The sequence below is a fragment of the Gracilinanus agilis genome, chromosome 4 (assembly GCF_016433145.1).
Source record: "Gracilinanus agilis isolate LMUSP501 chromosome 4, AgileGrace, whole genome shotgun sequence".
In the NCBI taxonomy this organism is placed as follows: domain Eukaryota; kingdom Metazoa; phylum Chordata; class Mammalia; order Didelphimorphia; family Didelphidae; genus Gracilinanus; species Gracilinanus agilis.
This window is the reverse complement of record NC_058133.1, coordinates 408,585,418-408,611,821: the sequence shown is the minus strand read 5'-3', so window position 1 is coordinate 408,611,821 and position 26,404 is coordinate 408,585,418. Positions and strand designations below refer to the sequence as shown.

The 26,404-nt window shown below is 34.2% G+C and overlaps 1 protein-coding gene across 1 annotated transcript in view; it reads right to left on the bottom strand.

The window, feature by feature from the left end:
• The window catches only part of STXBP5 (syntaxin binding protein 5), a 252,000-nt gene that overhangs the window by 116,282 nt on the left and 109,314 nt on the right, over positions 1-26,404 (bottom strand). The window contains 2 exon segments of the mRNA XM_044675457.1: positions 1,002-1,156; positions 16,012-16,090. Coding sequence (XP_044531392.1) covers positions 1,002-1,156; positions 16,012-16,090 — 234 coding nt within the window.

Here is a 26,404-nt window from a genome sequence, read left to right as displayed (position 1 = left end):
AGGATCAGGATGAAATATTATAGATGGATGAATTAATTCTAAAATGGGAGGCTCCTGAGTGCTAATGACAGAGGGAAGATTTGGAAGTGGCACTAGAGGACAAAGAACATGCCAACTCCTACCTGGCCTAGTGCATCACTGGAGGTGAAAAGAAGCAAGAACTGGAGAGAGTAGCTAGAGATGCAGTGACTTCTGGAGAAAACCAATTTGTCATGAATGCATGAAGATGAAAGGGATGTGAAAAGAAAAGGCTTAGGATGGAGGGAAGTTTATTAGTAACAGAGCAATGGTTCCAGAACACACAACAGAAAACAAAGGCCAAGAAGGAAAGGGATTAGGGAAGGGTAGTAATAATTAGAAGTTGTGACAGCTGTATGTTTTCCCCTACAGCAACAGTCAGCAATCTTTTTGGCCATGAGAGCCATAAACGCCTGCAGAAGGAGGAGGATGAAGGCAGAAGGTGCTGGAATATGGGGTGGGGGCTGAAGGGCCCCCTGGAGCACATCCTGTGGCTCTGCCCCAACCGGCCGGTTGGGAGGTGGAGCCAGATATGGCTCGAGAGCCATACATTGCTGACCCCTGCCCTACAGTAAGGTTTTTAAAAAGTATAGTAATGGAATGGTCTTTTAATATAGATCTTTGATTAAAAATCATATTTATACTTATAATAAGAGGTAGCAAAAACATGAGCTTGGAAAGACTTTGGGAGTTAGTGAAGGACAGAAGTTTCTGGAGTGCTATGATCCATAGGGTCACAAAGAATCAGACAGAACTGAACAACAAGATGAAGCAAAGGCAGCATAGGCAGTATGGCACAGTGACAAGAGAGAGTCTTGGAATCCAAGTCCTGCCTCTGACAGACGACGGCTATTTAAGCTTGGGCAAATCACTTTACCTCTCACTGCCACAGTTGGTGATCTGCATTCATATAGGGAATTTCCTATGCCAATTAAATTACAAGTCTGGACAAAGTAAAGTGTAAGGAAAATTACATGGCTTACCATTTGGGTATGGAGTTTCACAAAGTGTAAGAAAGTCAACAATTGAATAGTCCATTTCTAGCACCGCAGTGCTTTTCCCATGCATAACTGTTAAACAAGGTCTTCTTCCAACAGTATCATAGGACAAACCTCCCGACAGAATAATAAATGGTTCCCTGAAAATGAAAGAGAAATATCAATAGTTATGAAACATATGGGTAGATTTCTAACATATCCTACCACGTGATAAAATAACCTTGGGTTAATGAATTATTGAGAAACTATACTGAATTTGTCATGGCCAAAATAGTGTTTTTATTTTTCATTTATTTATTTATTTTTTAAACCCTTAACTTCTGTGTATTGGCTCCTAGGTGGAAGAGTGGTAAGGGTGGGCAATGGGGGTCAAGTGATTTGCCCAGGGTCACACAGCTGGGAAGTGTCTGAGGCTGGATTTGACAAAATAGTGTTTTTAAAAGCTTATTTCTTAGTGTATGTCATCATTATGCCCTCTCCTCATCTTTCATTTTTTCCCCCTTCTGTATTTAATTTTAAAAACCAAGTCCTACTAAGCCATCCTTTGAAGTATTGCTGGGGTTCATCTCTTTCTCATGCCTATTGCTATAATTCTACTACTACTCAGTCCAGACTCTCTTTACTAGTTCAGTCAGATGCCCATTATTTCATTACCGGGTTTGAGCAATTGCCTCTGGTTCCAGATTCTTCTCTAAACCATCTACAATGTGGCTTGATGAGTCTTCCTAAAACACACTATTTATTATTCCTTACCTATATAATTCTTAAAGTCTAAAATTCTCCAATAAATTTTAAAAACCCATCATCACCTGGTCCATCCCACCTATGAGATTGTATTATCAATTACTTCCAAACTTGAACTTCTAACTTCAGAGAGAATATAGCAAAATGACAACTACCTTACTTGCCTTTGTTCATGCTATTTTCAATATTTAAAATGCCCTCCTCTCTTTTTTACCTATGCAAAACATATCCCACTCCCTTTAAAGTTATACTTTTTGCATGAAGGATGCCTGACTCACAAAACCCAAAATACTATTTTCCTTCTCTGAATTTCTTAGAATCAATGTCAATAAATTTATCAGTCTTAGTCATATTATCCTATATATTCTATAATTTGTTCCAAGAATCAGAGTCATGTGTCACTAGAATACATTCTATACCCCATTTTTCAAAGTTTATATCTCTCATAGTTCTTAGTACAGTGGAGAAAATATAGTAGGTGATTAATAAATATTTGATTCATCTTATGAACAGAGGTAAAGGAAGCATGTTCCTTATTTTCTGCTATATTTCTATCCACATTCAGCAACTAAATCTAATCATTTATTCACTGGTATGAATTTAATCTATCTAATTTAATATATAGTGTGCATTTAATATATCTAATATACAATGCTACATAGAATCAGAAAGGTAAATAAAAGAAGTCCCTATTCTTAAGGAGTTTATACTGTATGCATAAATAAATATAATAAAAATAATTTTAAAAATCAAATCCAGCAAACACAGTATGATATACTCTGAAATCAGAAAACTAATAATTACTATTATCATCCCATAACAAATTTGAAATAGAATTTTTCCAGGAAAGCTTTTTTCTACTATGGGTTCAAGCCTCAACTCATATGGCCCTCTTTTGAAGCAAGAAAGAAAAAATGTTTAGAGTCCTAATCTGAGCTTCAGTTAAAGATTCCACATAAGGACTCTGTGGTGTTTAGTTCCACAATTATTTTTAAAACTAAAACCTCATCTTATCAATTTTTAAACCCCTACTTTCCCTCTTAGAATTAATATGTATTGATTATAAGGCAGAAGAGAGGTAAGGGCTAAACAATGGGGATTAAGCGTCTTGCCCAGTCACACAGCTAAGAAGAAACTTAAGCTAGATTTGAACCTAGGACTTCCCATCTTCAGACTTGGCTCTCAGGCTACTGAGACACCTCAATGTCCTCAGGCTCACCTTATCTTGATTACATAAGTGAATATGAGGTCCCATGTTCTGACTTCTAAAGCACTCCAAAGAAGTCAGCCTTATTACAGCTTTCAAAAAAATCTAACCAAAGGTGAATGAATAGAATAGCATGGCTAGTGTCCGACATGTGAACTCTATGAGTCAAGGTTTCCCTTTTCTCCTTGGATTCCATGAAATGTAAAAGCTACCTGTTTAACATTTAGGATGCAACAACAAGTGTATGACTGAGCTAGCAGGACTAGGAGGAAAATAAGGGAGGAATGTGGAGAGATCACAACCTACCCGAAAATTTTCTGATTCAATAGGGAGAGAGAAGAAGAGGCTCATATATCTCTTTTAAAAATACTCCTGCCTAAAATATCAAAGTAAGATGAAGAAATGGTCTAAATATCTATTGTGTAAAGAAACCCAACAAATTAAAACAACTATGAGGTACTACCTCACACCTATCAGATTGGCTAACATGAAAGAAAATCATAGGTGCTGGAGTGGATATGGAAAATCAGATTTGAACTGTTCTAACCATTTTGGAGAAAAATATGCAACTATGTCCAAAGGGCTTTAAAACTATTCATACCCTTTGATCCACCAATACACTAAGTTTCTATCCCAAAGCAATATGACCAAAGGAAAAGGACGTATGTAAAAAATTTATAGCAGATTTTTTTTGTGATGGCAAAGAATTGGAAACTGTCCATCAACTGGAGGGAATGCCTGAACTAGCTGTAGTAAATGACTGTGATTAGAATACTACTGTGCTATATAAGAAATGACAACCAGGATGTTCTAAGAAAAACTTGGGAAGTCTATATGAAGGGATACAAAGTGAAGTGAGCAGAAACAGGTAAACTAATCAATACAGTGATCTGAGACAATTCCAAAGGATTAAGGGATCCTTTGAGAAATACTATCCACCTCTAGGGAGAGAACTGATGAACTCTGGGTGTAAATTGAAGCATACTTTTTTCACTTTTTCTTGCCTTTAAAAAAACCCAATATGGTTAATATAATTTTTACACGACTTTACATGTATAATTGATACTATATTATTTGCATTCTCAAAGTGTGGGGAAAAGCTGGAGTGAGGGAGAAAATTTGAAACTCCAAGTTTTTAAAAATGCATTTTTGGAAAATATATATTTTTTAAAAGTTTCTCACCTAACTACAATTTTTCCTTTTAGGAACAATATTACATTGACATCATGCATTATGCTTTGAGTGTCAGGAATCTTTTGATAACTTGACCAATTTTTTCTAGAGTGTTTAGTCACACGATTTTAAAGTATGGTTCTGCTAGTTTGGCCCAGATGACATTCCTGACATATACCAATTAATAAAAAACGTCTTTGATTAGCTGAATAATGAAACACCATAATTGGCCTTTTAGAAAATACTTACAATTCCTTTAAATAATGTGGGAGAAAGAAGAGAAGAAGTCTTCTTCAACCCAGACAGTAGCTTTTTTTTCTTAGGTAGTAACAAGGTTGGGAAGGGGAAGCCTAGTTTTTGGCATTTTGAAGGGGAGAAACCACAATTTTTACCAATTATATATGCTGTTCTTGGACAATCTCTGAGTGGAACTGAAGCCAGCACCAAGGGAAGTTTATTGCAAGAAACCAAAGAAGTAGTAAAGAACTGGATAAGCAATCTGCAGTTTTCTAATGTGCCTTAGACAGTGCCTTAGAAAGTAAAGAGGAAATGTTTCTTGTTTTAAAAGGGGATAGAGGGGGAAAGAGTGAGATATTCAAACAACAGGACAGGGAACAATTTAAAGTCCTAGCAAAATTACAGAAATGACTAATGAAAAAGATAGCTGGTGAATATCTAAAAAGGAAGAAATAACCAAAAAATAAGTACAGCTTTAATCAAGAACAAGTTGTGCCAAATTCATTTTATTTTGTGGGCAACTAGTCTCACAGTAGGCAAAACACAGGTCTTAGAGTCAAGAAGACCAAACTCAACTTCAGATACTACCAGCTGTGTAACCTCAGGCAAGTCACTTAACTCATATTTGCTTCAGTTTTCATCTGTAAGATGGAGATGATAACATCTACCTTCCAGGGTTGTTGTGTAAGGACCAAATGAGATAAATGTAAGCCTCTTAGCACAGTGCTCAGCACATGGTAAGTGCTATATAAATGTAAGCTTTGTAGACATGAAACAGAATGTCAATATATCATGAATATTTACATTAAAAGGAGAGTTGGAAGGTACTGGACAAGCTGATAGTAGATAGATAGACAAATAGAAAGATAAAGAGGGAAATATAAATTTTTCTCTACATACAAATGTATGGCTATGAAACTGATTACATTTAAGATAGAAAATGACATTTTAGTATTGTGGGAATCATTTCCACATCAGGTTTCTGATTGGCCAGAAGAATAATTTATAGCAAAGATCAAATTCAGTACCAAGCTGAACTAAAAATAAGATGACATGGTGCTTATTTGAGAAAACTTTAATTTTTAAAAACTAAAGATGTTCAAAAATGGGAATGGGATTTAAAAAGAATTTATAGGCACAAGCTATCACCTTTATTTAAGGTTAACTAGTTTAAAATTAGTTGAGGAAAAAAAGTTAAACTAATAGAATAATCTCCATCAATAAACATAATCTAATTCTGAAAACCAGAGGGTAAAAACCAAAGGCAAAGGCAATGTCAGTTCAGAATAAAATTTCACTTATGAAATTTTATAAACAACAATGAGGGAATAGTATGAAGAATAGTACCCTACATAGCAACGAGAGGTAGGAGCATAGCTTGGTGACAGGTTCAACCATAAAACATATATTCTTGATTGATCACTTGTTTATATGAGTATATGATTTAGGGTTTTGGTTTTAAAAGATTACTCTATTATAAAAATAAATAATATTGAAATAGGTATCAAGTGATAACACATATGTAACCCAGTACAACTGCTTGTCAGCACCAGGAGGGAGAGAAGAGGGAAGGGAGACAACATAACCATGGAAAAATATTTAAAAATAAAAATTAATTAATTAAAAAATAAGTAAAAATGAAATAAAATAAAAATAAAAACATATATTCTAAAGATACTGAAGAGTGAAAATGGAAACAGGAAAAAAAACAGATGAAGAGTGGAAAAGTGCTCACAAAATTTCTACATCAAACTTGTTTTTCCATTAATGATACCACATTTGGGCTCTACACTTCAGAGTTCCCAAGGTATTGCATGAAAAAGTAGGTTTGGCACTAAAGTAAACAAGAATAAGAAAAATAGCTATACTAAAGTTTCTATACAGAGATCAATGCTGGAGGTGACAAAATTATAAGGGTGCAATGGGATTGATTCTCAAGTCATATGAAAGAGGGGAGGACACTAAAGGATTAGTAAAGCACTGTAACAAAAAAGGCAACTCAGGATATAAATTACTGACCTATAAATGCATAATTTTTATAAAATGTTGGTGACAAAAATCTACTCACACACTATGAGTTTACTTGGAGGTATTCAAAGAGAACAGGAAGTCTCCTTTTATAACTGATATCACAAAGCAGACTACCATCTTTAAAGTCATATAATTGACTAAAGCATGTTGAAAACATAAGATTCACACTTAGCTTGTTTGTTGACTATTTAAAAAAGCATTTGATTCAGTAGCTAACTATTATTATCTTAAAGGTTCTCTTCCAACAAGCTGTTTCTCATGCATGGCAAAATCACCAATCCTTGAAATATTTCTTGAAAACAACAAAAATAATTGGCCCTCTTATTTTCACCAAGTAAGATATAGCAGGAAAAGCAGATACAAAAACAAAAATTAGAAAAATGAAGTTAAATTAAAAACATTATATTAAGTTACACTATTTATATGCAGTCTTTAAATTTATATTTCCACAATATCTCTTACAGTTTCCCTTAACTGCACTGACACAGCCAACATATTAGTTAGACCTTCTTGGCTTATAAATAGCATCTTGGATTACACTTAAAAATATATAAAAATTACCAGATCGTGTCTATTACTAAGTAACCTCTAACTGCATGGTATCACTATACTGTTCTAGGAGACTACCCTCCTTGCAACTATATGACGTGATCTACCGTGAACATAAGTCAGATATGTTGGGGTTTTTTCTCACACACTCTCATGAAATATGTTTGAAACTGTCAAGGAAGCAAGGAAAATTAATGTTGAATTGTATTACATATTAACAATATTTCTATGTGACCTAATTTATTTTTCTCAAATCCCAATCTCTAAAGGTCAAACAGTTCATGTTTCAAGGTAATATAATTATTCCCTGACTGCAAGGCATCAAACTGTGCTTGGACCTTTGTTTTTTGTTAAGGCAAGGGGCATACTTCTACTCTTTCTTCTTACCTTGCATCTTTGAATCAATACTAAGCAATGGTTCTAAGGCAGAAGAGTGGTAAGGGCTAGGTAACTAGGGTTAAGTGTCTTGTTCAGAATCACATAGCTAGAAAATGTTTGAGGCCAAATTTGAACCCAAGACCTCCTGTCTCCAAGTCAAGTTTTCTATCAACTAAGCCTCCAACTACCCTTTCTATACTCTTTCTTTATCTATAAACAAGAATCCATCCTCCTTAAGGCATTTGACAGCATATGTCTCTTTGTCCTTGCTAACTAAATATATCATCAAGATTATGGTGACCAGGTCTACAGTAGGGGAAAGAACCACTGAAAACACAATTGAGCTAATTTATGTTGTTTTGTTTTGTTTTGTTTTTAATTTTAAACCCTTAACTTCTGTGTATTGGCTTATAGGTGGAAGACTGGTAAGGGTAGGCAATGGGGGTCAAGGGACTTGCCCAGGGTCACACAGCTGGGAAGTGTCTGAGGCTGGATTTGAACCTAGGACCTCCTGTCTCTAGGCCTGGCTCTCAATCCACTGAGCTACCCAGCTGCCCCATGCTAATTTATGTTTTGCTAGCCAGAGACTGTGAGAGGAAGCTGGGTTTCATAAGCTCATTTACATTCTATTTCTAAAAGTACCAGAGAAGGGTGAGTCAGCCAGGGTTCCCTTGCTTAGTGAAGTTATGGGGATGCATCTACCTACTATGAACAGGGGAAGAGTTGAAATCTCTAAATCCTCCTCTTCATAAAAATATCCACCAATCAGGGCTGTTAGGGAAGGTGCTAAGGGGAAAAGGGGGGCCTCACATGCTACCTGAGGGTGCAGAGAAGACAGCAGCCTGTTGAGTCTGTGGTGGGGTTGGAGAGGAATTAGGCTTGAAGGTTTGAGGAGAGCATAGCTGACAGGGTAGCACATAGCTGGAGGGGAACAGAGCACTTGGGTTACTCCCCTCCCCCTCTCCATTTGTGCCTCTCATCACCTGCCCCCCTGCCCAACAGCCCAATGGAAGCGCTTTCTCCTTCCCCTGTTTGATGTAAGGTGTGGGACAAGGGGTGGCACTCAGTCTGTGTGGGGGGGGGGGATGGCACTCTGTCTCTAAAAGGTTTGCCATCACTGCTTTAAGCTCTCTCATTTTTTGCATAAACCATGTTTTCCTATACATTTCTTCAGTAAGCTTATGTTCCTTTCTGCAGGGAAGTCATCAAGTTTCAGAGTGCATGATTTCAATAGTAAAGTCTCAACAAATAATCTTCATAGAATTTCTCAATTTCTTTGTTTCTTAGCCTTCAATGTTGCTACAAAAGCTGCAATTATTTTTGAGGTAGTCTTTTTGCAAATACTTATCATCAAAATTGCTATTTATGATAACAATAATCCATTATATAATATTTCTTATTAATTTTAGTTGTTCTATCAAACCCATTCCACAACCTCTTTTTTTTACTCTCCCAAGGAGGACCTATTTGCTATCTTATTTTCCTACAAGTTTCTTCTTTCCTTCAATTTTGTCTAAAGGAAGGATATCAAGGTTGAAATAATTTAGTTCCCCAAAAAATATTTCTATTTGTCATAGACAAAGACGTCATATTTAGAGTATCAACAAATTTTAATTTGACTACTTCCACTTGTCATATCACTAAAAAAGCATAAGAGGCATATGGATTTTTTAAAAGAAAGTTAAGATATCCAAGAAAAAAAGTTATCCCAAGGGAATCTGAGGATTAAAATGTAAGGAAGACAAAATATATGCAAAAATATATAAATAAAATAAAAATGTTTTCCCCATTAAAGATAAATCCTAATTTTATAGTCTCAAGGATACTTAAAAGGAAGATAGAAAGAGAACAAAAGGGGAAAGGTAACATAATTGGACTAAATGTTCATAAAAGAGACTAGTGCTGAAGGCAATAATTGAGAAGGAACTGGAAAACTAATATTCAAAGTACCTAAAGGAGAAGTACTTCAGTACTGAAGACTGAAAAAGATTTTGAAATTATTAATGCCAATAAAAGGTTACTAGAGTGTATCAATAACTACTGACCTATAAACCTAGGCTTCCATTTATACAAAATATTTATAATAATCATTTTACATAAATCAAGGGAATGTTTTATGGGAATATTAGTATGAAACAAGGTTTTCTCAAATGATATTCAACAATGGGTCACATTTTTGTTATTTCACAAATGATAGGAAGATAAAAAGAATAAAATATTTCACTAATTGTCGAATATGAAAAAGCATTTGATTTGCTAGAACAAAATGCAGTTTTATAGGCTCTTTTCCCAACAAGGTGTCTCCTGTTCATATATCAAAATCATTCAAAATTCCTTAAAAAATCATAGAAATAATCCACTTTAACAAACCTCTGAATACCAACATCAAATGAAGAATAAAATGGACTAATGTTTACTAAAAGCATTAGCCATCATGCTGGAGATCCCTCACAGAGTCCAAATAGAAATGATTCCCTGTGCATACTGAATTTTCCAGACGTTTAAAGATAATATTTACTGATGGCATCAAGCTCCAAATGTTTCAATTCCCCCTTCATAAAATCAGTAATCTCTCATAAGAATTTGATCTGACTTTCCACAAAGGAAATAACAATTTGATGGAGAATGCCTGTTCCCCAAATTTTAACAGGCATTTGGCTGGACAACCTACAGAATTTATCAATCAATATGTGCACCTTATTAACACAGCAGAGAAAACAACAAAAAAAAGTCTTGAGTTGAACATGAGAAGGAAAATGGGCTGAATTGCCTTTAGGAAAATGCAAAGCTCTTAAAGTGACCTTCAAGCTTCCTATGAAAACAGACTTATCTTTTTTAATATCAAACCTTTAACAGTGCCACTGGACAGTGAAACATAGAACACAACAGTCTCCAGAGAATAATAAATATCACACAGAAGGAACAATGGAAAGAGACATGGTGAATGTGAGTCAGGACATGTATTAAAGAATATAGGAATAAATAATGTCAGAAAATTTTGTAGCAAGAAGAGAAGATAGACTGGTTCAGTGCTAGGTTGAAGAATTACAGGTAGAAATCCTGACTGGTATCTTTAGAATAAAGCAAGGATGAACATTAACATGATGCATGAGCCCTGTATGTTGAACTTATTGAATTGCATGATCGATAGTCACAAAGGATCAGCAAGCATGAATTGTTTTCAATCTGCATTATTGGAAAACTCAAATAGTCACAGATCCATTTCAGTATGAAAAAAGGCCTGGAAAAAGTTGGAGAATTTTACAATATGAATTTTATTAATAACTACATAATAAATCATAGGGGATAAGAATAAAATTTTATCTTAGGTTGCTGGGTATAGGAGCAAAATTATTCCAAAAAGTTTAACAATCATAACTTTTGATAAAATTAATATGCAATTACTTTCTATAAGGTAGAACATCAATAATCAAGATGATACTTCTAGATTGCTGTGAACACGAATTATAGACAAAAAGATTTTTTATTTGTCACTTATTTAGGAGTTAATTTAAATATATTTTAATCTATAGTAAAATATTTAGGGAAATTACACTGAGAATTTTTTTCTTCTAGATTATTATGTTCTATTCCAGTATTTTATATAATGTCCAGGTAAAGATATATCTGAAAAATGAAATCATCACTCACTATTTGTTATTCTTTACATATGCATGGATATTGTCTAATAATATACTTATTTTAAGAATTATTAATTAGATTGTGCAGTTTGGTGAAGATTAAGGTAAATAATTAAGCTGTGATTGTATTGTTTTAAGCAAAAGTGTCTTATGCTATGAAAATTGTTTGAAGTTTTCTGGGAGGGGGTATTAACATGTAATTGCAAATTCAATAACAATATGCTGACTAATTTGAAAAGTGTAACTAAATAGCAATAAAACAACATATCCTAGAGAAATGAGAAACATTGTTACAATGAAAAACTTCTGGGCTCCAATTGAACATTATCTGAAGTTTTGTTTTTAATAAAAATCAAATTTGCCTATATCAATTAAATTACAAAAAGTAGAAAGTAATTCACAATTATCAATCTATAATAATACTTATACATGCTTATTAATGCTTTTAACTCTAAGAGAGATGTGGAAGGATATTACCTAATATTTTAAAGGGTTACTTTTACAAACTTTAAAACAACTATTACCTTGAATTGCTGGGGAGATATGAACATCATGGTATAATAATTACTTTTTCTTGTTCACCTTTCATTTTCTAAGAGGACCAATGACATTATGGGGATGATGTCTTGACTTGTGCCTGAACTGGATTTAAGTGAAGTAAAGTTGCACAGTCACCAGTCTTATTCTCTTTCCAAGTCATCAAAGTCCAGTGGTAAGACAAAGTCAGGATGACTAGTGCTGGCTGTAGATGCTGTGGATGACCTTAACATCTTCTATGTCTGATTAAGCTAACAGCACTTTGCAGCACCTGCTTCTATTTCTTTCATGGCCATTAGAAGAAATTGTGCTCTTTACCCTACTCCACTGAGAGAAATCTTCACATGCTTGAAACAGATACCCCCTAAGTCACCAAGAGATCTGAAGACTGTACGTTACCCTCAATATAATATTACTTGTTAAATGTAACTGTGAATAATGGGTTTTAATGGATTTTCATCTAAGTATTTTGTAGTATTTTAGTAATGCATTTGTAATTTAATAAAACCAGTAAAAAAAATTTTAAACCTTTATAAAAATATATGAAAAAAGTTATTAGTCCAAAAATTTTGAATGGAGATGTTTTATTCATAAAGAAAATATGAAAAGAACATGGCCAGAGAATCCTTTTTTCCATATTTCGCAATGAAAAAGTGTAAAAATTAAAACCTGCCAATCTAAGAAAACTGATTTTCAATTAACAATGCACATGACTTGGTTTAATCTTAAAGGAACATACTTGAAGTCATCTGATAAACACGTGAAAAAAAAAGTTTGGCTGCTATTTTTCCTCTGAATTGATGGAAGCCATAATGAGTAATAATGATAGGCAAGTGGAATATAGCTTGTTGCCACATAAGTTGTTATAAATCAAGACTACTTATCTAGCACCCTTGGTTTTCTAATGACCATACCATATGGTAGTGGTAGTTCTTTCCCCAGGAAGGGACATGATTAAAGGCTCTGAAGTCACATCACCAAGTTGACTTTAGAAGCACTTTTCAGATACTTTTATCTAAATGGAGATGTGCAATTTCTTTAGTAGTATAGAATGGGGGCTGGGGGACAAAGCTATCAAAAGAAAGTAAAACTACACCGAACCTAAGAGGTTATGTTGTTATCTGATAAACCTATAAATCTATGAATAACTAAGCTACATTATGTTTAGCTTTTCTAAAAAAAAATAGTCATTCTAGGTGGCAGTGGTAGGTCACTGAAAATCTAAACTGTTAAAGAAATAGGATATAAAGTTATAAATAAAGAAAAAACACTAATTTTTGGACCAGATTTTTAGTTTTTGTGGAAGGCTAGGTCAGAGTTGTAATAACTGAAGAACATTAGACTAGGTAGTTGCCCTTAAATTTGACTGAAAGTATGTCTCATTATCCATTGTAGTTGTAGCTAAGTTAAACAGAGGTAGAAAATCATTTTTAAAAGAATTTCCAAAAAAATAAGATCAAAGATAACTATCATGTCCTTTATTTTTACATAGTAGGCATTTAATATTTGATTTAATACAAAATTCTGCTTTCTTAAACTGATATCTATCATTGATAATTAAAATGTTTTAAAATAGCCTTCATAATATAAACAATGACTTTTCCTGAAAGGGTATGGATAGTAGGAGGGAAGGCTAAGTGAAAATGCCCTTGTTAAGGTAGAAAGAAGTCTTAAAGCTGGCTACAATAGAATACTAAGATAGAAGAAAGATTAATAACTATTGCTTTATGTTTATTAACTTAACTCAAGGTGTCTGGGTAAAAGGGATTTTTAACAACATATAGCATTTTTTATTTTTTTTTTACTGTCTTATAAGTTGTTTGGACTAGAGATTATTCTCCTCTGCCCTTAATATAAAACTGTCTATACAATTTGGTAAATTGATAAAAAGTAATTTTTCCCATGAAAAAAAATTTGGTCATATCTCCTGGGTTTCAATGAGTACAATGAGTTGCCATATGCTTACTGACATATGTGTATATATAAATATGTGACATATATATGTGAATATGTTAAATATTCTATAACATCTGATGATGTAATAAATGTCCTAACTCATCAAATTCTCTAAATTCTTGGAAGTCATTTTAACAGTCAATATGAATTTCCCAAATCTAAAAACATTCAAAACAAGTAGAAATGATGTGGAAAAATAAAGCTACCTCAAAAATACAGTTTTTAAAATAAGCAATTATTTGTTAACAAGAAAAGTTGATGATGTTTTCAAACTAAAGTGAAAAAATATTTTCTAGCTTCCAGAAATACTTATCAAAATGTAATGAGGATGGTTATACATTTACAAAATAAGCTTTTTGGCTTCCAAGAGTGAAGATAATCTCATCACAACAAAATGCAGGTTAATGTTGGACCAAAGCAAATTTTTGTATGAATAACAATATTCTCCTAAATATACAGATATGTGGAATCCTCAAGAAGCTTAGAAAAATGATTAAAGGCTCTGAAGTCTTTAAGCTTGGAAAACACTCCAATAGGAAATGAGTTCGAGGTAGTCAAGTTAGCAAGCAGTTCTCTGTTGCTAAAACCTATTGCCTACAAAGTTAAATCAGCCAAATCTTTACAAAATGTATACAGTATGCTAAAAAGCAATGACTGTAAGAAAGGCTAAGTAGTGCCCCAATGAGACTAAATATTTGAAAATTAGTAGCTTTTGACATTTGTCCCAGAAGTCCCCAGAATCAAATATATTCAGGATATGGAGATCCATAATGTAGACAATTCTAAATACTAAATAAAAAGGAGAGGCAATTAGTGAAAACTGTCTAGCTTACAATAGGCTAGAGTGGATAATGCTGAATCAAATTAGCATTGTGGAAATGAAATCAACTAGCTCTTGGATTAATTCCTCAACATTAGAAGTTTTCAAACAGAGGCTTAAAGCTTTAGAAGAGTTTCCCAGGCTGGGGAGGAATTTGGACTAGATTTTCTTTTAAGGTTCTTTTCTACTACAGAGGGCCTTATGATTCAGGTGAAAAACTGAATAACTTAACTATGAAGCTATGGGCTGAGAAAAGTATAGAAGATTTGAAGAGTTCTAACAAATCTCTACTTCTAAAGGAAACAAAGCTCCCGTCTATATCAGGAAGGATAAGAAAAGAACTAGAATGAAGAATAAAATTACAATCCAAAGATAAGTAATATTATCTATCTTAGATTAAAGAGATAAATGGAAGAGACTGTCTAGGAAAGTAGGCCTATTTCTAACCAGTAATTTCAATACCTGCCAGTCAAAACAGCAAAGCTATTTGTCATATACAATTTTAGGAAAGAAAAATTATTGCTGCCATCTGGTACAATTGTTATTAACATCTCTGAGGAACCTCAATCTGTAAATTCAAGTACTACATAGGAAGAAAAATGGAATAGAGTATGAGAGGGGAAACATTTTTTTCTAAACAATTATCTTTTTCAGGTACACATAAGTTTCTGAATTGAATTGCTAATTAAAATAAATATCATCTCATAAAAATTTCAAATGTAATTAATTCACTTAAAAAAACTATTTTGACTAGGGCAACTGTTTAAACAGTCTTTCTTCTGATTCTCTTATTTCCACTATTTTTACATATTTCAGGGATCCAAAGTGGAAGATACTAAGTTCGCCTAGAACAATAATTGTTTCAAGTTCCTTGGCTTCTTTGACTGACTTGGGTCACAGGAGAATGAAGTTGAATTAGAAGAAGTAAACATTTGAAAAAGAAAGGTTGGCTCCATTAGCAGTTATGCTAAACAAACAATCTCACATTTCCCTATTATTGAGAGACTTTACCTGCAGGCATATGGGGAAGAAAGCAAGGGTCTTTTGTTTGGCAGGTATGTATATGAAACAAAAATCAAAATGGTAACCCCTTTATCATAATGGTCAACACCAGAGGAACACTTTTCTTTCACTTTCTTTGCATCCTCAATGCTTAGTACAGTGTCTGGTAATATAAGAGCTTAATAAATACTTAATGACTTGAATACATAACTTTCAATACCACTTTTAAGAATTATTTACATAGGTGTTAAATTACCACAATTTTTGTAGCTTTCAGGTTTTCTTTTGTTAGTTTTGAAATAGATACATTAAAATTATTGAAATACATATTTTATAGTGAAATAAAATTAAGAGATTACCACTGAGATTTAATTTCTAACTTTTTGTATTATTTTCTCCAAAATTTTACTAGTAAATAAACCAGATGTTGGTATTTAAAACTGATTTACAAAAAATAATAATAATAATTTAACAGTTAGCCAGATAAAATTTTCATATATTTCAAGAAACATAGTAAAACAATGATCAAAATTATAAAATAGCATACTAATATGTTTCAATTATTGATGATTATTATGCTTATCATAATTTTTTAAACCAAAAGAACACAAATAGTACAGTAGACTAGAGGATGTGGAATAGTTAAAAATAAACAAATAAAAAGTAATTCATGTTGAATAATCATAGACAATGAATGCTGGCAATGAAGTAAAACCTTACCCAGATCTAGTCGTTTTGAATTCCACCTTGAGGATAGGTTTGCATGGTTCAGGTTTTTTCCCATCCTTTAATTGCTTTCCTAAAAGATATTGCCTTGTATTAAATTCTAAAGTATTCTACATGGTAGTTTTAAAAATGAAAGTGAAATGTGATAAAATGTAACTGGATACATTTTAAAGTTATTTTGGAGGAGAAAGGAGAGAGAGAGACATATACAATCTGTGCTTAAGAAATTAGGAGTGAAAAAAATCTTATTAGTAACCTTCATTTAAGGCTGAAAAGTCTGATTATATAACATGTAAAAAGTAATGTATAGACATATTTCCAGAAGGAAGGGGAAAGGATCTTAATTTCTTAAGTAGAGTAGAGGAGCAGAGCAAATTTTCAGTTTGATAAAATAGCTTCAATATAATTATGAGCACTTGGACTTGGACAAAAAACTTTTAGCATAAATATTTCCACTTGGCTAATGAAATAAATTAATCTGAATTGGAAGAGATATTATAAACTATCTAATCCAATCCATATTGTAGCAAAAAAAAAACTGTCAGCAACATTTCCATTAACGGGGTCATTCAGCTTTTGGTTTAAAGCCTTAAGTAAGAGGAAATTATTTTCTAAAGTAGTTCATATAGCTTTGGGATGGTTTGCATTGTTAGGAAGCTTTCTTTTATATCTAATCAAAGTATGCATCAAGCCCTTATGAAAGGAACTATATATATATAGCTTAATAAATATTTCATTCTTGTATCTTATATTCATTTCTACTTCTAATTAAATTCAGAAACATGGAATTAAAATAGTGCTAAATAAGTATTTATGTATCCTATCCTATAAACCTAAATGACCAATAAAAGGGAAAAAGTAACCACAATTATTATAATTTATGTTTTAACATGATCCTTACATACACCCACAAAAAGAGGAAAAGCAAAAGGAATTATTTATGATAATTTTGCCATAACTATTCTACTGAATACCAGTCTTATATCTCCAATTGCCTTTCAGACATCTTAAATTGTAGAAAACTCATTGTGTAAAAAAATGAGCTCATTATTCCCTGTAACTCCATCCCAAATATGCCTATTACTTTTGAGGGCACTACTCTCTTCCCAGTACCTAGGGCTCACAACCTAGGACTCACCACATATCAGCTATTGCCAAGGGATATCAATTTCAATCTTCCTTCTCTGAGACTGCCACCACCTAATACTTAGACCAGTGATGGTAAGCCTTCATGACCTGCTGTGCCATGCTCCCCTTTCCTTACCCTCACACAGGGAAGGGAGAAACCACTCTTTCGTGATTTGAAATTGAGCTGCTGGGCAGAGGGTCAGGTGATATGAAAAATGTCATCAGGTACAGTAGAATGGGGGAGGGGAGAAGCTCGACCCAAGTCCCTCTGCCTTTCTTGTAATGAACTCCGGTGGGGGTAGAGGGCAGTGCACATACCCACAGAGAGGGCTCTGTGGGCCACCTATGGCATGTATGCCATAAGTTTGCCACCATGGGAAGAGTATAGCAATAACCTGTTTATACATTTGCTTACTTCAAGTCTACCTTTATCCCAATCATCCAGTCAGTCACCAAAGAGATTTTCCTAAAGCATAGCTCCACACTGCCATAATTCAACAAATTCCAGGGGTTCCCAATGGCCTCTAAGAAAAAATACAAATTCTCTGTTGTTCAAAGTTCTTCACAACCTAACCCTCTATCTTTCCAATCTTCATACACCAAACTCCCAACCAAATACTTTTTGAACAATGGGCATTGGCTTCTTTGCCATTCCATAAACAAGTCTATCCATTTTTCAGCTCCAGGCATTTTTTTCCTGGATATAGTCTTCCCTGCCAGGAATGTTCACCCCCCTTATCTCCCAACAATTGTCTTCTGTGGTTTCCTTTAAGTCCAACCTAAAATACCATCTTCAAAAAAAGCCTTTTCAATTCCCTCTAATTCTAATGCATCCACTTTCTTAATAACTTCCTATTTATCCTGTAAATAGTATGTTTTTAGATACTTGTTTGCTTGTTATCTCCTCCATTAAAGTGTAAACTCATTGAGGACAGGGCCTATCTTTTGCCTCTTCTTGTATCCCACAGTGCCTGAGACATAGTAAGTGTTTAATAAATGCTTACTGACTGATTAATTCCTACATGATTCTGGTGTAGCCTACGGAAATTTCCAATTACTTCTGTACTACATAATGCCAAAATAAGAAGGAAAAATCTAATAGATCATACAACTCTTTTAAAAATTTTACAGATGAAGAATGTTAGTTTCAGAGAAATTAAATTCATTGCTCAGATCTCCTGATTTCATTTCCTATTTCTTTACAATAAACATGTTTTTCCCCCTCTATGAATCCAGGGATAGCGATAACTTTTAAAAACATCATAAAATTAACTTTAAATAAAAAAGAAAAAGATTAATTTGTTACTATTATTGTTATGAATAGTACCTGGAAAATAGCAAACTTAAATGGATCATTGATCTACTTTCCTATTATGAGGCATGTAGCAACATACTAATAGCATGTCCAATACTGTTTATTAGTTCTAAAACAGAAGAGTGGTAAAGACAAGGCAATGGGGGTTAAGTGACTTGCCCAGGATCACAGAACTAAGAAGTCTCAGAAGCCATACAGCCTCCTCTCTCTAGGTCTGGTTCGCAATCTACCTAGCTGCCCCCTATATGTTGTCTTTTTAAAAGTCAAACTCTTTTTTAGGATGAACTTAACAAATATCAACAAACATGAACAATTCTATATATCAGGGGTTGGCAATGTATGGCTCTGGAGCCATATCTGGCTCCACCTCCCGACCGGCCAGTCTGGGCAGAGCCCCAGGATGTGCCCCATGGGGCCCTTCTTTTTCCAATGCCTTCCGCCTCCATCCTCCTTCCGCAGGCGTTTATGGCTCTCATGGCCAAAAAGGTTGCTGACCTTTGCTATATATGATGATGACATACAAAACAAGGAATGTTGTAGGTTTTTATTTTTTTAAGTATGTTAAATTTAAACCCAGCAGTGACAAAATTTTCCTGTACATTTTGCATCTCCACTTTAATTCTGATTTTCTTCTGTATGCTTTCTAAATATTTTACTGATGTCGCTTTCTTTTAAAAAAAAAACTGTCAGTACTCATTAATTTATTCTCTACGACCTACCACAAGCCCTGTTTTACTAAAGGCTTAAACAAACAAACAAACAAACAAAAACCCAACATATTGTGTCTTGAAATTTATGGCTCCTTTTGGAACTTTTGTCATTTACCTTTTTTTGCTAAGGGGTGGATGACGTTTCTTTATTGGTGTTTTAAATCCATGCTTGGCCATTGCATTATTTCTGTTGTTATGCCTTTTGAAGAACCTTAAATAATCTGGGGCATGTGAACAGAACTCATCTTTTTGGAATATAGTTATTAAAAGCTATGTTTTATAGGCATAGTAATGTACTGTTGGTGGAGTTAAGGATTAGCTTAGAAATTCTGGAAAGCAATATAAAGCTATGCCACAAAATTTATTAAACTTTTCTTTACTATGACCCAGTTATGCTACATGTTAGGCTATATACCTCAAAGAAATAAAAGAAATGGGAAGTAGATCTCTATATACAAAATTTTTATATTATTTTTTGTGTTAGAAAATTAAGAAGGATAACAGGAAGGAGAGGAGAGAGAAAAGAAATAAAATAAGAGAACATGGGGAAGAAGTCAGGAAAAAGATGGAAAATAAGACAAAGAAGGAAAGGAAGGAAGCAGAGAAGGGGAGAAAAGAAGGAAGGAAATACATAATTGTTAAGCATTTACTATACACATACTATTATTTTTCCTTTTTATTGTTATGGTTCAGTTGGTCAGTGGATAGAAAGATAAATATATATGTATTTTTTAAAACTATATTTTACCTCTACAAAATCAAAGGGCTTTTTTTCATAAATGTGGAGAACCAAGCATGTGATTAAGTAGTTATTATTCTTCTAATATTACCAGGAACTGTGCTAAGCAATGTGGGTACAAATAAAAGCAAAAATAAAGACAGTGTCTATCCTCAGAAAGTTCACTAAATTAATGGGAGAAAATAACACACGAAAGAGGATGTGGCTGAAATAAATGTCAGAAATTGGTCAAGGAGGAGGATGAAGACAGACAGATAGGCCTGACACCCTCACCAAAAGGAAACTCTTAAAATAATTAAATTAATAGAATGGGAGGGGGCAACTAGAGGGGAGAGATTCCAGGGTGAGCTCCCCACAGGGGTGTTAAAAATGTTTCAGGTTGATGGTCTAAGGAGAATTCCAAGATGAGACTATTAAGGAATGATCTTGAAGACTTAAAAGTCAAGAAAGAGCCAAGAGGAGAATCTACAGGATTGAAATTAAAGAGCTATCCTATTTAAGGGATGGCAAAACAAATAATGGCATATGAACTTTAACACAGTATTATAGTGTGCTTTAGGAAATTGATTTAGTGGAAAGTTTCCAAGGAAATGGGGAAGACTTTTATCAAATGATACAGAATAAAGCGAGCAGAACTGAGACCAAATTATAAATTACATTGCTGTATAAAAAACAATTTAGAACTCTGTTCAAAACAATGATAAATCATATGTCCAGAAAACCGAAGATAAAACATGACATTCACTTTCTTCTATAAAATTAATGAAGTTGAAGTATAGAGAGAGACATATTGTTAGACATGGCCAATGTGGGAATTTATTTTTTTGAACTATAAATGCTTAAGAAATTTAATTAAGTACTTTTTAAACACTTATAAGGATTCTTCTATAATAGATTGATGAGCTTTAACTATGTGATTTAAATAAGATAAAATAGGAATAAGAATAGTATTAAAAACCTCTGCAATAATGAAAGTTTCTGTGTAATTCCCCTTATTTTGCCACACATTCTGACAGTTGTGGCATGAGAAAATTAGCCCCCTAATCTTGAAGTACCATAACGAAAACCACCTGAGAAAAGAAGGAGAAAAGTGGCTGGGGGGGAATTGCTCTGGTCAAAACCCCCATTACTGAAATCTATTCTTAAAATCTATTTCATCAACCCTGTTCAGGACCCCATACATTCTAAACACCTAGCATGATTCATGACTTCTGCTGAGTCATTGTCAAATCTTATAAAATGTACTAATCTGGAAACTGGAAGTCTCAGACTACACAGGCTGTGCATGTCTACAGATCATGGAGGAGGTAGTGGGCAGATACTGAAAAGGACAGATTACTGAGGCATGTAAAAATGCATATATAGAGATTTTAAAGCCATATTTTTGCCTCTATGTAATAAAAATGTTTTTATAAAGATGGTGAAGTAGGTATATGACTAAGTAGCTTTTATTTCTTTGGTTGATTTTGGTGGGATAACAATATCTAAATTTTTTTCCCTTATACTTTGCAACTTCTTTTATGTTTTATCTAAAAATTTTTTTCCTTATACTTTGCAACTTCTATTACATTTATATCTAAACTTGATCTCTCAATCACCTCAAAATTGAATTACTTCCAACATGGACCTCTTTCTCTCATTATAAATGATCTAGTCATATTACTTTGCTTTTTTTACTGTATCCATTACCATTTTCTATTTTCTCAAGAATCACATATAGGACTGTGATTCTGACCCATAAATTTAGCAGATCACCTGTTCATGATGATGAATTTGTCATAAAAATATTTACAGATCTTTTCCATTTATTCTATTTCACGCCCTTTCAGTTTCAATCTTAATCTCAGAATGACTTTAATTCAATCTTTTGTCAGGCTTTCATTAAACTTATTTTTCTTCCACAGCTTTGGAATTATCCAGAAATACTCCATCATCTTTCTCCATGAGTTTTATAAACAAATTTATTTTCAAAAGTAGTAGTATCGTAAGCTGTTCTCTTTTTCATGTTAGCCAATTCTTTGTTGACAGAGACAATTTGTAGGATCTTTTTAAATTATACTAATATGTTAAAATCTCCATACATATCCTATTTTTAGTATAACTAATATAAACAGTTTAAATTAGATTTATATCAGCAGCTCATTGTATCACTCATATTCTTCTCACTTACACTGATTTCTAAGAATTTCATTTTCAGATTATAAAATATAGATGATTAAAAAATAACTCCCACATCAATAAATAGTAATTTCCTTAAAATATAATGAATTTTATTTTTGTGATGTTATTTAATGTTCAGCATTTCCTTCACTTCATCTTTTATTTCCTTGAACTACTCTTCATATATAGGTCTGAAGCTTCAGTATAAGTTGAAGAAGCCTATGGTCTTATTTTTCACTCCTGAACCACATTTTGCAAAATATTTTTTGCCATTTTGTCAGGGATCTCTTTTGTTTTAAAGCTGCAGATTATTTACATGTCGATTTTATGGGGAGGGATATATTTGGTTCTTACCTGATTTTCACTATATCTTCTATAATAGATATTAGTACATCAGCTATAATTATTTTCATGGTGTGTTTTTTTTTGCAAGTACTTATCAAGAGGATTATAATGAGTGGCTAACAAAATAATATTTCTTTTGACTTTGTGAAATAGAATGAAAATTAATGTCAACTCATTTGTTTTTAATCTGTCCAACTGTAATATATTAGCTGTTCTTCCAGTTAACTCCCACTTCCTTTTTATTTCTGTCTTTCTTGATAGGAAAAAGGTGAAGGCTTAACATGATTCAATACTTCTGGTGATATTTCCAATTGTTATTCATTTGACAAGGATGTCATATCCAGAGTCCCTCCCAAAAATAAATACATATAGACTATCACCTAGGTCACATGACCAGCAAAATGGAGAATTAGACATTTTTTCAAAATCCTCACAATCTCTGGAAAAAACAAAATTCTGGAAAACAAAAGTATGTTCAAAAGGTAAAGCAATTTCAGTTATATACATGATGTAGATCATTTATAACCAAAATGGAATAAAAATCTGGTGAACTAATACCATGAAGGGTGATACCTACTCATTAACAGATTCACTTATTAACATGTCCTCCCCAACCATCCATCAAGCTCTCTCAGTAAGGTTGAAAGTAATGAAACTGCAAAAAATACTCAACTTGGCCATTCCTTCTAATGTTCCTGAAAGAGTTAGAGGAGAAATTTAAAATTATGGTGCCCTTCACAGCAGAAATAATTGAGAGAAGAGAACAACTCAAATGCATGAAGGCAATTCTCACCCAAGAAAAAAAAGAATTAATTATTGGGAATGCAAATACAAAGAACTGAAAGACCATCAGGAAGCCAAAAGCAAAAATGTTAAAGGAAAAAATGATCTCCATAAAAACAAAATAAATTCTTCTCAAAGGCAGGGTATGTATAGACAATTTAAGGATTTAAGTCTTCTAAAAGAACATGACTTATTAGAAAAGTTGAATAACATAATATAAGATGCATAAAATATAATGCAAGAAAAGTAACAATTAAAAGGATCTATTTTCAAAATAAAACCCAGGCTGAAAACTTCAAGACATACTGGTTAAATTTAATAATTTCAGTAATAAGAATTCTGCAAGTGACCCTCCAAATACAATGGTGCATCCACCAAAAATCACAGGAGGGAATGGAATAATAGTTCTGAAGAGGAAAGGAGCTCAAGATGTATAAACCAGCATTACATAACCCTGCACACCTGAGCCCAACTGCTAAAAAAAAAAAAAAGAAAAAAAGATCATTCAATAAAAAAAAAATGTTTGAAGACTTTTGAGGGTGGGGTTGGCAGATCTGGGCAAATGATGTGTTTCCTAAACATCCCAGACAATAGAAATACCAAAAAATGTAAACAAATTCAGCAAACATGAACAATAAAATAACAATGACAACATTAAAGGATTTCTTTCTAAAAGTAAACAAGGAGACACAGAACAGATCAAAAAATAAAAAGAAGTGATGGTAAAGAAATAGGACTGAAATATTATGGACTAAATTTCACAACAGGTAAGTCAATATTTTTGTGGGCCTAAATTACAAAAGGATAGGGGGACAGATACTTCTGGGGTGGATCCAAGGTGGTACAGTAAACCAGACTAGCTCCATGTCACCACGAGAATCCTCTTCAATCAATATTAAAATTGCCACAATACAAATATAGGAGTGAAAGAACCAACAAGGAGACAGAGTGTAACAATGTTCAAGAAAAGAAAAACCCAAAAAGGTAGGCAGAGAACATCTGGGTCACTGGGGTAAGAGGGGAGCAGAGTCAGCAAGAATCTATAGCAAGGAGGGAAGAGAAAACCACACATCTCCGCCCCACATCTACTATCCCATATCCAGGACCTAAATCAAAGGCAACATTCAAACCCTGAGATACTGTCTAGGAAAATAGAGGTACAAGTCAACCCATACTCCTGGAAATTTCAAACCTGTGAAGAAGTCTGAAGTCCCAGCCCAAAGTAATCTAGGCTGAAGTGGGCTGATCCCTGTGGGTCCAGAGCAGGGGTCGGCAACCTTTTTGGCCGTGAGAGCCATAAACACCACATTTTTTAAAATGTAATTTCGTGAGAACCATACAGTGCTCACAGTGCATGCTCCTGTAACAGTGCATGCTCCTGTAACAGCACCTGAAAAAAATTGACTTTATGGCTCCTGCAGAAAGAGCCAGATATGGCTCGAGAGCCATACATTGCCAGCCTCTGGTCCAGAGCAAAGCCAGGAATCCCAGACTGGGCTTGGGAAGAGAACATAGTTCACAGTTTGGGTTGGCTGATAGTAGTAAGGGTGGGGGGGGGCAGATCTTTTTGTCTTAAGTTCAGGGAAGAGCTCCAGGACAGAGCAATCAAAGGTATGCCTGATTAAAACAAGTACACAACAAGACCAAAAACTTACACCTAAGCTGGATGGAGGCTGAAATACAAGTAGTTTTTGACCTGATCAAGTCTTTTGAGTTGTCAGGTTCTCAAGGGTCAACTGAATCAGCGGGGGAAGAGGGCTCTCAGAACTCTCAACTTTCAGACCATTATATTATCCTCCAAGAACTGAAACTGGTAAAAACCCAGAAAATAAGCTGGGAATAGCATCAAGGAAGGACTGAAATTCAAGCAGGTACCCCAAGTTCCCAGAAAACAGAGGCTACCTATAATTAGATGGGAAAATGAACAAACAAAATAAAAGTACCTAACTCTAAAGAATTTTTATGGAGACAACAAAGTACAGACACAGGAGACAATGAAAACATAGCAAAAGCACACAAAGTCCAAATATATATATATATATATCTGGATTAAACACAGATTCTGAAAGAGCTCAAAAAAGACTTCAAAAACCAATTGAGAGGACTTCCGGTTAAGATGGCGGCAGAGTAAGGAGCAGCTGCTCGATCTCTCCTGACCGAAGCATACAGGACTCCTTAAGGGGAAAATAAAAACGAGTCCAGAAGAATGAAGGAACCCCACAACAGGGCGCAGCATTGAAGGTACACAGAATCGGGGCATTTCCACGCTATAAAGGGGTGAGACAGCTCTCACTAAAACGCGAGAGGAAGAAGCCCCTCCCTGACCCCCCACACAGGGAGAGGACAGGATACTAAATGGTCTAAGAAGACATGGGGGGTGGGAAAGAGGGGGGGGAATAGTAGGGGACACCAAGAAAAATCCAAGAAAATAAGAAAAATAAGATATTCTATTACACACAAAGAGGGCATGGGGAAGGGAGGGGATAAATAATACCATAAGAAGGAGAGGAAGAGAGCATAATCAAACCTTACTCTCAGTGTAATCAACCTGGAGAAGGAAGAGTAGCTTTATTATCCATCCGGATAAAAAACTCTTATCTAACCCTACTGGGAAAGTCAGAAGGGATAAACCAAAGGGAGCAGGGGAGTGGGGAGGCCAAAAAAGGGAGGGGAGAAGAAGGGTAGGGGAATTCATTTGGTCTTTAAAAAACAAAAAGAGGGGAACAACAAGGGAGGAGGCAGAAAGGGAAGTCAATCAAGGGAGGGGATAAGGGATACTGGCTCAAAGCAAACCACTGGTGTAAAAGAAAATAGTGTAATAAGAAGGAGTGGGTCTAGGGGAGGATACAAAAGTGTCAGTGAATACACAACTAACAATTGTAACTCTGAATGTGAATGGGATGAACTCGCTCATAAAACGGAAGCAAATAGCAGAGTGGATCAGAAACCAAAATCCTACCATAGGTTGTCTACAAGCTGCGCTTTTTGTAGTGGCAAAAAACTGGAAAATGAGGGGATGTCCTTCAATTGGGGAATGGCTGAACAAACTGTGGTATATGCGGGTGATGGAATACTATTGTGGTAAAAGGAATAATAAACTGGAGGAATTCCATGCAAATTGGAGAGACTTCCAGGAAGTGATGCAGAGTGAAAGGAGCAGAGCCAGAAGAACATTGTACACAGAGACTGATATACTATGGTAAAATC